The sequence below is a fragment of the Rosa chinensis genome, chromosome 2 (assembly GCF_002994745.2).
Source record: "Rosa chinensis cultivar Old Blush chromosome 2, RchiOBHm-V2, whole genome shotgun sequence".
NCBI lineage: Eukaryota > Viridiplantae > Streptophyta > Magnoliopsida > Rosales > Rosaceae > Rosa > Rosa chinensis.
The window spans coordinates 939,288-951,533 of NC_037089.1; the positions used below are offsets into that span (position 1 = coordinate 939,288).

Genomic DNA, 12,246 nt, shown 5'->3' on the forward strand with positions numbered 1-12,246 from the left:
ATTAAAGAAAAAAAAGAGGAGATTACATTAATTCAAAACGTCTATTGCCCTCCAATAGACCTATAGCACAAGATTGATTGAATTAAGACATGACTAAATTAAAGGATCTCATCCTTTAATTGATTGAACCATAAGCACATCATCCTTCTTTGCGCTCTTAGCCTCCTCTATAACCCCCACTCGCTCACTGCAACAAAAACACACACATCAATCTCACTCAATCAAAACATCAAACACCTGGTGCACACCAAAAACACCAACACACCTAGTCTCAATTTCGGCAGAATCGGCGCCGCTTTTCTTCTGCTGAAGCATGAACGTCTTGGTGATCAAATTGCAGAACAGGTACACAAATTGCACCGAGGAATTACACGGAATCGGATACGTGATCTTGTTGTAGTACTCGATAGGCATGTCCGAGTCCACAAGCGAAACAATCGGAATCTGCAACCTATGCGCCTCGAGAATCACCGACGACTTCCTCTCGGAGTCGAAAACCACGAGGCAGTCCGGCGGCTGAGTCGGTCCGAAGACGATCTTCTTCCGGCGAGACCTGAACTTCTTAGGGCTGTGACTATTGGTGAGGAAGCCGCCGGTGCGCCAGAGAGTGTTCATGGAGGGAGAGTAGCAGCCGATCTTCTTGGTCATTTGTTCGACGATTTCGTCCCAGAGGGAGTTGGTGTTGACGAACATGAAGCGGGCCTTGTTCTAGTCCATGGCGGCGATGAAAATCAGACGAATCCTCAGGATGTTAGCGCAGACCTCAGAGAGCTCGGCCTCGACCTTGGATCTGTACTCCTTGCCGGAGGAGAAGGCGGCCCTGCGAGAGAGACTACACCTACAATGATCTGCAATCCGAGCCCATCTCTGTCGTTGTAGCTCTGAAGCAGCTCGCCGGAGAAGGTGGTGACGTAGATTCAGGCGAAGGGAGGAGATGCAGCAGGTCGCCGACGTCGATATGGAGAGAGAGAAAGAGGAGAGAATTGAGAAGAGAAAGAGATCGGGATGAGAGAGATGAGAGAGAGTGGCATGGCATGTAATTCATTAATTAAATTGAGGGCAGAATAGTTATTTCATTTTAAATTTGGTTAGTGGGAATAAAAATCTCCTGCTGGGGTAAGTAGGATAACTTTGGCTCATTTTGGGGCTTTTGGTCAAGGATCCTTTTTTTTACCATCCTTATTTGCAAATTTTTTATATTCTTCAAGAATAAGGATACGTGGTTATTTTGATCAATATACTCGTAGAACACATTATGTAAAAAAAAAAAAGATTAAGTACACTACCAATTAACATCAACACGAACAATCATGAACCTATAAAATTATTCCGGACCACAAATAGATAGTAATCAGAGACTGCTCTATCGTTTCTCGGAAACACCTGTTACAAATGCTCCATTCCAAAATTGATCCTTTCCGTTAACCGTTTACTCGTTTTACCGTCCAACAGCCGTGTCCGAATTCAAAATCCAAGAAACAAGTCAAAATTGAAGACTCGGAAACACCAAATTTCCAAAATTACCCTTCTCCAAGAACCCCATATATATATATATAAACCGTCCATTCACAAAATCCCCAATTTAATTCTCTTCATTTTCTCCCAGATCAATTTTTATTTTTATTTTATTGTTTTTGATTTCTAAAATCCCCAGAGCTCCAATCGGATACAGGTCTGTGTTTTCTTTAACGATTTTCCCTGATTTTTTCTTCTTCTTCTTCTTCTGATTCATAGATCGATGATTTCATATGCGATGGTTTTGTTATAAGGATTTGATTGAATCTCTGGGTATTTCGAATCTAGTTGATTTTTTATTTTTATTTTTTACAAATTTCTTGAACCTTTATACCTTTTTGGATTTGATCTTTTGCTAATTTATTGGAAATTCTGAATCTTATTATTGTTGCTTTAATTTTTATGCAGTTGAAAGCTGTGTTATTTGATTGATGTGTGGTTGTGATAGGCATGATGATGTTGAAATGGATATGATTCTATATTTTGACGCAAATCCGTGTTGAAATTTTGATTTATTTTGATTGCAGAAGGTTTTTGGAGTTGATTGAAGATGTTAGAACAGTTACTGATATTTACTAGAGGAGGATTAATCCTCTGGACCTGTAAAGAGCTTGGAAATGCTCTTAAAGGATCGCCGATCGACACTTTGATCCGGTCCTGTCTTTTGGAGGAACGATCCGGTGCAGCATCGTATGATTATACGGCTCCCGGGGCAGCTTACACGCTCAAATGGACCTTCCATAATGAGCTTGGCCTCGTGTTTGTTGCTGTTTACCAGAAGATCCTCCATCTCTTGTATGTGGATGATCTGCTTGCGATGGTGAAGCAGAGCTTCGCGGAGATTTATGATCCGAAAAGGACAGTGTATGATGATTTTGACGAAACTTTCCGACAACTTAGGAAGGAGGCTGAGGCTCGTGCTGAGGAGTTGAAGAAGTCCAAGCAGGTGGGTAAGCCTGTGAGTAATAGTAGGAAGCAAGGGCAGGTGCAGAAGGCGGGACTTGGAGGAGACAAGAAAAGTAATGAAGGTGGTTTGGCTAGTGATGGTGGGGATGGCAATGCTGTGAAAGGCCGTAAATTGGAGAATGGAATCTCCAATGGTAATCATGTTGTTAGCAAAGAATCTAATGTAGTTGGTACTGCTAACGGAAAAGAGAATACTAGTTCCAATCTCGGGGCTTTTGATGTAAATAAGCTTAAATCTAGATCTAAGGTTGGAAAGAAGACTGAAAAAACAGCTTCCCTTGATAGGAAGGGCTCCAAGGCTGAGCCAATAAAGAAGATAACCAAGAAAAATAGAGTTTGGGATGATTCTCCTCAAGAGTCGCGTGAGTCAAAATTGGATTTTACAGATACTGTGGGTGAGAATGAAGATAACAATATTGAGGTTGTGGCAGCAGATCATGGTGAAAGTATGATGGATAGGGATGAGGATTACAGTAGTGAAAGTGAGGCTGAAGAGGAAGAGGAAGTTGGAAAGCAAAGCAAGCCTGATTCAAAAAAGAAGGGTTGGTTTTCATCTATGTTTCAGAGGTAAATCTGTTTACTTTATTATTTTACTATTGTTTGTACTATGCTGCCAAAATTTTAAAGAATGTGATGTAGTTTATATTCTAAGAGATAGTATGCCTCTGTATTCCATTGTGTGTCTTAATTGAATGAGCTGATCTTTTTTTAAATTGTGATACTTGTTATGTGCAAAATCAATATTTGATCGGGTGAGAACTCAGAACGCTTCCTGTTGAGATGTCTTAATATTTCGAACTTTTCCTTCTCTTTCCTCATGAATATGATGTGGAACTATTAGGTTGTTACATCATTTTTATGCATCTTTTTCTTGTTTGTATTCAGTATTGCAGGCAAGGCAAACTTGGAGAGGTCGGATCTGGAACCAGCTTTGAAAGCTCTCAAGGATAGGCTCATGACCAAGAATGTGGTATGTTCTTCTAGACTTCTACATAGCGCATTTTCCCTGTCTTTATGCTCAAGTTTGTTTATGAGTAATTTTCAATCTTTTCTATTAATGGTACAGTTATTATCAGTATTAGTACAATAATTTCAAATCTTATAAGCCATCTAATTTGTTTTATGTGCTGGTCCATTCTTAGGCTGAGGAGATAGCTGAGAAGCTTTGTGAATCAGTGGCAGCTAGTCTTGAGGGTAAAAAGTTGGGTTCATTTACAAGAATATCTTCTACAGTTCAGGTCTGTCAACTTGGTCCTTTTCATTCTTCCAATTTTGATCTATGAGCTTGGTTCTCCTAATTTTTATAAGTTGGAAGACTTACATCAGGGATATAAACATTACTGCAGGGAGCGATGGAAGAAGCTCTTGTTCGTATTTTAACTCCTAGGCGCTCTATTGATATACTGAGGGATGTGCATGCTGCCAAGGAGCAGGGCAAGCCTTATGTTGTTGTTTTTGTTGGTGTCAATGGAGTCGGGAAATCTACTAATTTGGCCAAGGTTGAGCTGAATCCTTTTCTTGACATTAGTGAGTGCCTTTTCACCCAAATGGTTTTATTGACAAATTTTTCTTCCCAGGTTGCCTATTGGCTCCAGCAGCATCAGGTCAGTGTTATGATGGCTGCATGTGATACATTCCGATCAGGGGCTGTTGAGCAGTTGCGTACTCATGCACGTAGACTCCAGGTATGACATTGTGGCATTCACATTCACTTGGGTGGAGTTTATTTTCAGATGATAAAATTAATTATATTACTGTCTTGGTCGAAATAATTAACTTTTATCCAATGTACTGTATCAGATCCCTATTTTTGAGAAGGGATATGAGAAAGATCCTGCTGTTGTTGCAAAGGAAGCAATCCAGGAGGCCAAACCCAATGGTTCTGATGTGGTTCTTGTTGATACAGCTGGTCGAATGCAGGTACTGTGTTATCTGGTTCTTACTACCATGGTTGAGCAAATATATGTGCTATAATTGCTGTTTGTATCGAGTCTTCTTAACTGCTTTTGTTATTAATTCTGCTGCCGTCTTTTTCATAAAGTTATCTTCTATTGCCCCTTTTCAGGATAATGAACCATTAATGAGGGCATTGTCAAAGCTTATCTACATTAACAATCCAGATCTTGTCTTGTTTGTTGGAGAGGCACTGGTTGGGAATGATGCTGTCGATCAGCTTTCAAAGTTTAATCAGGTTTGAGTTCCGTATCCATGTTTATTTTATTTTTATTTTCTGTAAGTATTACCTATCCCAATTTTTGCTGTTTTCTGTATCATTGTTTTCTCAACGGTTCTTCCCTGTTCCTGCAGAAACTGGGTGATCTCTCACCTTCGCCAAACCCCAGATTGATAGATGGAATATTGCTCACCAAGTTTGATACCATTGATGATAAGGTAAGCAAACCGCCAAACTTCAAATGATTTTGGATATTAAAATGTTTTGTGCCTCTACTTCTTTCGTTGCTTAGATTATAGTTGAAAGGGTGAATAACTGAATCGATACATGATGTAGGTTGGAGCTGCACTGTCCATGGTTTACATATCTGGAGCCCCGGTCATGTTTGTTGGGTGCGGGCAATCCTATACAGACCTCAAAAAGCTGAATGTCAAATCGATTGTCAAGACTCTCCTGAAATGAGAGATTTGGTGCTACCTGCTTACGTACATTATTCCTGATGTGCCTTTTGTGTTGATTCTCTTGAATATCACTGTTATGAAACTGTGTTTGCTGCTCTTCCTTTAATCTGTATTGTCTCAGTGACCCATGTTCTTACAAAACTTGGTGAATCAGTCATATAGAGTTTTCCAAAGATTCGTTGTAGCTTAATCTCATAAGATATAGTTTCTTATCACTATCCAATGCAATGCCAATGACAGAATCCATCCCAACACCATACTGTTTTCATGCGAGATTCGATCGATGCAGTCAGTCCTCCTATAAACTCCTGTATATGACCTCTCATTATTTGTATCAAATTTATCCATAAAAGATATAAAGTATGGACGGATTTGATTATTAGTTTGCACGGAATCTTTTTAATACAAACAGGATGTCCTCTTTAAAACGAGACTGGATAACACTTCAGTTGGTAGTCTTCAGTTCATGAATCTCAATAGGTTATTAGAGACACCCAAAGCTTTTGGTACTTGGTTGTAAAAGAAGGGAAAGATCAAAGAAACTCAATCCTGAGAAGTAAATCGTTGGGTTCCATGCACAATTTAGGAAGTTTACTACTCAAATCTCAACTAAACAATTAATTGTTACCCAACACTATTTTACTACTCATTGGGAAAGTGAAAGGCCCTTTTTAGAGTATTTTAACTCGAATGATATGTTGAGAACATCTCACATGGAAAAAATGAGACCTTACATATGGTTTTATAAGGGTATGAGCCACTCCATCCATTGTCAATTGGTATTGGATATGAATCCCAGATTACTTTATCGTGATATCAGAGTGAAGTTACCCACGTGTGCATGCCTTGCGGTCACACGGGCTCTACGTCATCCAAAGTTATCCATGTGTATGGCTTGAAAATTCGCCACACGTGCGGGGGCGTATTGAGAATATCCCACATGGGAAAAATGGGACCTTGTCTATAAGGGTTTGTGTCACTCCATCCATTGCCAATTGGTTTTGGATGTGAACTCCAGATTACTTTATCATGATATAACAAGTTAGTTTGGGATTGAAACCTATTTGAGAGTTCCGCGAAAAAAAGTGAGTTTTGGATGTGAACTCCAGATTACTTTATCATGATATAACAAGTTAGTTTGGGATTAAAACCTATTTGAGAGTTCCGCGAAAAAAAGAGAGAAAAGAGTTTGGCAGTTAACACTTTCGTTTAGTTGTTGTCCGGCGGCGCCTCTACACCGAAGTTGGCCTCCGGCCCTGTCGTTGTGGCTTTGGTGCAGTCGTACGGGTTGGTTTGTTTTTCTAGTTGATGTTTATGTAGGTTAGTGTAGAAGATGGCTGCATTCTTTTCCCTCTCGGATTGGAGTCTGGTATGTTTTTGTGATCTGGTTCTCCAATAGAGTGCAGATGGATTGGGTTAGTCGGGATCTTCGACAAAGTGCAGGTGGATTGGGTTGCTTGCAATCTTCAATGTAGTTCTTCGAGATCTAGTTTTTCTTTGGTCTTTGGCTGAAGATCACTTCTCATTCTCTTTCTCCTGATCTAGTTTGGGTTCCTCGAAGGTTGGGCTTGGGGTCGAAGGGATATGGATTTTCTGATTTTGGCTACTGGAGGTCAAGGGTGGTGTTTGGATTGGTGGATTGTTGCTGTGGTGGTGGAATGGCGTTGCATATGCTCTCGATGGGTTTGCGAGAATGGGGGTGTCAAAGACAGATGGTTCATATAATGGAGAGATATATGGTGTCAGAAGGGGATTGTCTCTTCTTCTTGAGGTTAGTTGTAAGGATATATTGAGACTTCTAGGATAGGTTTTTAGGTTACAGTTGAGCCCCTATCGACTCATGATATCTGTAATCGATGGTTATTTGGGGTTTGTGTAAGTTCTTCTCTAATTGCATTAGTTGAGATTTACTGTGTTATCTCCATTTGTGTACTCTTTCGGATTAATGAATGGGTGATTTTAGTTGGACCTCCACTTTTGCTATATAGACCTCAACACCATTATTTTTTCCTTAAACATTCAATTTCCCCCCTTTTTTTTTTTTTATAATGTTGTTATTTTCTTTCTGTTCTTTTTTGGCTATACGTGTTTTACTCTCTTTCTCTCATCTCCTATTTTTCCTCAAGGCAAGACATTTTGTAGATTGATTGTACTGAGCTCGTCATGAGGCTATCGGTATCAAAGGCCAATTTATCATCGCTGGCCGGGAGTTTTTGTTGAAGTGTGAAGCTGATGTTAAAAGTTGCTGGTACTAATATTTCTCTTTGTCATGTGTGCATGGAGAGTAATAATGTTGCAAACAATTAATCGCTTTCAGTTGCTTCTTCTTTTTCTTGGTTTGGTTCGGCTCCAGAGTTTATTTCTGCTCCATTCTCTAATGATTCTATTTGAACTCTGCTGTAGTTAATAAAATTTGACATTCTTTCTTAAAATGTATAGAAGAAAAAGGGATAAGAGGGATGCAAATGGTGAAGATCGGAACAGATAGCATTCTTGTTGGGAAGTCAGATTCATTATGTTGGACTTCCCTCCCTTTTTTGTTTTGCAGTTCTTTAGAGGGATAAAATAGTAATAAAAATTTTACAAAAATCAATGGAGGTCCATCTAGAAAATATAGAAGTCTGAATAGAGCACTCTTAATGATGAATTTCTTAAAAAAAAATTAAAAAAAAAAAGGCCGTTTTTACATTTTCCCATATTATACTCATTACTTGTCATTCTCGCCACGTGGCCGTCACGGGTAGGTTCGGGTCATCCAAACCTACTGCAACCAAAACCGTACTATCTTCTTCTGCTTGAAACTTTGGAACTTGAACCCATTAATGGTTTCCAAGAGAATTTACATTTCAGTTTCGTTGCTCGCATTCCTTCTATTTTCTTTCCCTGAAGGGAGAGTACTTGATCTCGGAGTTTGGGTCCTAAAAGAGTCCGGTCATTTGAGTAGGTGGACCGGTTCAGAGTTGGCGATCTTCTCAGTAAATTTTTCTCTCTTTTTTCACCTCTCATATTTATTTACTCTTTTACTTCATGACTATGCCTGATGATAGAAATTTCGTTGAAGTCGTTGATTTTGCAGAGTGGGATTTTCCACCGAACGAAGAGTGATCCAAATAAAACGTGACGGAGATGACTTTGGATCACGCAGGGCCGTTCTACTTCATTCGCCGGCGTTAAGGAGCTTTGTGACTAGGGAGTGAAGATATTTGCGTCAGACTTGTCTCCGGCGCCCGCTCCGGCTCCGGATACGGTAGCAACAGAGCCAGCTGCACCACCAACCAATGCTGCTGCCCATAAATGATTCATTATTGAGCTGTGGGTTAATGGGGTTTGAGGCAATCTGGGTAGCAGGATAAGAAGGCCGGGTTGGCTTTGAATCTTTGATATATAAGGATGGAAAGGAACAGAGAGATGTAATTACTATATGTCTTTATTTTTATTGTAGCACATTTTGTTACATGCAGTGTGATCTGTTGGATTTCATCTTTGAAATCCTTATATTATAGTTGTGGCATATCATTGTTAAGATTGTCACAATAATATATACTGCAATGTCTAATAAGTCATAATGAGTGGTGCTTGCATATAAACGTATTGGGTAAAGATAAAGATAAAGATAAAAATAAAAGTAAAGTTCTATAGTGTACTGTTTCATGTTGGCATCGAAGAAACAATACGCGACAGAGCTTTATCTTTACCTTTACCCAATATGTGTTATATGCAATGTACCACAATCTTATTAGACAACAAAATAAAAATGAACCAAATCTTAAGTCTTGTTCTCGAGAATCCTTTTTTCTTATGAAAAAAATGAAACAATTAGATAAAACTCATGTTTTGGTGCTTTTAAAAGATGACCAGAAGATAAGTAATAACCGCAATTTTTTCTCTCATGCTCAAAATTCTTTTGCTGATCACATTATGAAACCGATTCTTGTCAACCAAGTCACTTGGAATAACCCCTCACGAAGAAGAGTTTAATTCTCTCCAAAGTAGAAGCATCCATATTAGTAGAACCTAAACCTTCCGAGTTTGAATAGCTACCCTCCGCACTGAATGTCGCCCATAACGGCCTGGTTGATTAATTCAAACAAGTCTAGGTATTGTTTCAGGTAAGCCCTTGGGTGAAGGCCTTGGGATAGCAATCGTGAGGTAACCCATATTCACTGCCGAGATTGAGTAAATTCCACGAAAAATGGCAATACTTGAAGTCCCTGTTTTGTTGGATGCGTTCAATGAAATGTCAAAAGAACAAAGACACTGAAAATGAGAACAACAGAAAAAGATTCGAGACTGAGGGTTACCCAGAAGTTACAGACGTCCTTAAAATTAACTATTAATTAGTCCATGTCTCGATCTTCATGAGTTAACCCTGATCAATTTATATTGGAAGTTGAATCATTGGAAATTATTCTATGCACCGTCGGTGCAAATAACCCAACACTTATAAGATGATCTCAATTTTTGATATTTATAATTAATATTTTTATTAATAACCTAAGAGTGTATTTAATATAATCTAATCATCCATTTATGTCGGTACAAGTGCACGTCGGTGCACTGAATCCTCCTCCATCATTGTGTCTAATCTCTGAAAAGTTACCTAAAATAAAATTAACTGTCTAAATGTTGAGTTATAACGTTACAATGGATCCTTGAGTTTGCAAATATCACTAATCATTTGATGATAACGCTGTCATAGGCTGACTGCTTACTTCGGTTTTGTGTGCTAAGAGACTTGACATAGTATTAGGCCCATATTATTTAGAAAATAATAATAGTATTGACAATTTATATTAGCATATTATTCATAGTTTAGAAATTCATTATTCACACTTATCATCTTGTTAGTTATTACCATAATTATAGTATTATTGAAAAGGGACTGGCATTTAAGAGACGTGTTTCGGTTCATGAACCAATATAACATAATCCCTACAGATAAATGACACTAATTTCACCAATCTAATGCTGAGAGTCCCAAATGATATATAATAATGAAATAAGGGGATTGAACGTTATACCATACAGTCTACACAGTGACCCTGGCTATTAGAGACAGAAGCAGCACTGGTTGTGTCTGCAAATTTGCATAGATAAATCATGTATATATGATCCCAGATTTAGCTGTAAAAGAAGGGAAAGTAATCCGGCGTTTCATGCACAAATGACACAAAGTCACAGTTGTAAAGGTACACTATTCAATCACATAATCTCTAGCGATACTATCATAATTTATAAGCCAAGACTATTCTACTCCTTGGAAAAGTGAATAGCCGTTTAACATTTTCCTTCAATGCACCATGTTTGAATTCACATTTACAGCCCAGGGGCAGTCAAAACCTGACGTTTCATTTCGACACGTGGCCGTCATGAGCAGCTTCTGGTCCTCCAAGCCCAGACCCCAAACCAAAGTCCCAAACCAAACCTGACGACTATATTAACCAACCCCCACAGTACGTAACTGAAACCCTACTCCTCCCTCATCCTTCTTCTGCTTTTGAAACTTGAAAGTTGAATCATCATCAATGGCTTCCAACACAATCTGCCTTCCAGTTCTGTCCATACTCTTCCTGCTGTTTGCTCTCTCTGAAGCGAGAGAAGTCACGGTCGATGGTTGGACAGTCGAAAACTCCGATCATTTGACCAAGTGGACTCACAGACACCATTTCACCACCGGCGATGTTCTCAGTAATTTCTTTCGATTCTCCCTCTTTTTACATTTCTTATTTACATTTTTTACTTCACGACTGTGGTTGATGTTAACATTTTGTTGTGTTTTACAGTATGGAAAACGAGCACTCCCCTCGGTTTCGAGCCTCCAGTCCTGGAAGTGACAAAGGAGGCGTATGAGAGCTGTGAAATATCAAACCCACTCAAAGCAAACGTAACGGAGGTGACTTTGAACCCTGCTGGGCTGTTTTACTTTATTAGCGGCGTTAAGGAGCTTTGTGACAAGGGATTGAAGATAACTGTGAAGGTTCATGGTGCTCGTAAACATTATGGGGCTCCTACTCAAGCACCGGCTCTGGCTCCGGAGACGAATAATATGGCAGCAGAGCCAGCTGCACCACCAACCAGTGCTGCATCGCATGGATTAATGGGGGGTGGGTTTATGGGTTTTGTTGCGATTGGGGTGGCAGGTGTAGTGGGGATGGCTCTGAATGTTTGATCTGGAAATTGAGAGGAAGAGAGCAATGTAAACTTGGTTATTAGTGAGTTCTATTTCCGTAGTATTCTGAATATATATGAATGGGTACTCTAGTATGTGTATGTGGACTATATTTAATTTTATTACATCACAATTTGTTATAAATATTCAATATTATATATGCCAGAATCATACTCCAGAGCCAGAGCTCCCAAACGTACATCACCAGTGAATGGAGTACTAGTCTAAAAGTTCAGAAGAGATACATTGTTGGCCTTGCTAAGTTGCATGAAAGGATCTTGACCCTGAAAATATGGTTATGGGTTAACTAAAGCCACATACATATACATATGGCTGCTTCATGGAAAAAGTCCTTGGGGCAGCTAACACCATAATTTCATTACATATTTCCAGATATTCAGGACTTCTTACACCACCGCAAAAGGTGAAACACCATATATCAAACTACGAATCCTTCGATTCTATATACCCACAAAACTAAATGTGGATGTAGTCGAAGATAAACAAATGAAGACAGAAACATACTAGTGACAAAGTTCCATACTTTGAAAGATCGAGGGAAACCAAAGCTAGAGACATCAGAATTTAAAGCAGGAATGGCAGGATCGGAACAAGCGAAGGCAGGAGGCCCAGCAGAGGCGATGAAGGGTGCAGCACAGGGGATGCATACAACAGAGGTGCTTCATCAACGGTCGAAAGCGCCTGTCTGCCCCATGAGAATGGCTGTTGGTGGCATTGCTATCGTCGTCACCCTCGGTTACTTAACCTTATACTCCAAGAAGAAGCCCGAGGCATCTGCTCTTGATGTTGCCAAAGTTGCCACAGGAGTCTCTCATCAAGAAAACACTCACCCCGGCAAATAGATCTTGCCCCACTACATATATCAACTTCTATTTCTTTGTACTTGCTATTTTTTCTTACAGACATACTGTTCGATTCTCTTTTCTTTATATGACTAGCTA

The 12,246-nt window shown here is 39.4% G+C and overlaps 3 protein-coding genes across 5 annotated transcripts; 2 read left to right on the plus strand and 1 right to left on the minus strand.

Moving 5' to 3' along the window:
- Nucleotides 1-213: 213 nt before the first annotated feature.
- LOC112188462 (ribosomal protein S2, mitochondrial) lies at nt 214-705 on the minus strand. The gene has a single exon (XM_024327579.2). It carries the CDS (start codon nt 691-693, stop codon nt 214-216), a length of 480 nt encoding a protein of 159 aa, XP_024183347.1. The 5' UTR covers nt 694-705.
- An 806-nt stretch (nt 706-1,511) lies between these two features.
- Nucleotides 1,512-5,333, plus strand: LOC112187190 (signal recognition particle receptor subunit alpha homolog). Of its 3 annotated transcripts, none has more exons than XM_024325875.1 (10): nt 1,512-1,672; nt 2,043-3,048; nt 3,367-3,451; nt 3,624-3,719; nt 3,828-3,980; nt 4,059-4,166; nt 4,282-4,401; nt 4,547-4,672; nt 4,789-4,872; nt 4,991-5,116. In XM_024325875.1, exons 2-10 carry the CDS (start codon nt 2,066-2,068, stop codon nt 5,114-5,116), a joined length of 1,881 nt encoding a protein of 626 aa, XP_024181643.1. In that variant the 5' UTR covers nt 1,512-1,672; nt 2,043-2,065. The 3 variants fall into 3 exon arrangements, with proteins under 3 accessions (XP_024181643.1, XP_024181645.1, XP_024181644.1); XM_024325877.2 differs by having other exon boundaries at nt 1,519-1,672; nt 2,046-3,048; XM_024325876.2 differs by lacking the exon at nt 1,512-1,672 and having other exon boundaries at nt 2,066-3,048; nt 4,991-5,333.
- Nucleotides 5,334-10,595: 5,262 nt separating this feature from the next.
- Nucleotides 10,596-11,385, plus strand: LOC112186755 (early nodulin-like protein 1). Its single transcript, XM_024325261.2, has 2 exons — nt 10,596-10,803; nt 10,899-11,385. Exons 1-2 carry the CDS (start codon nt 10,641-10,643, stop codon nt 11,282-11,284), a joined length of 549 nt encoding a protein of 182 aa, XP_024181029.1. The 5' UTR covers nt 10,596-10,640; the 3' UTR covers nt 11,285-11,385.
- The last annotated feature ends 861 nt before the right edge of the window (nt 11,386-12,246 follow it).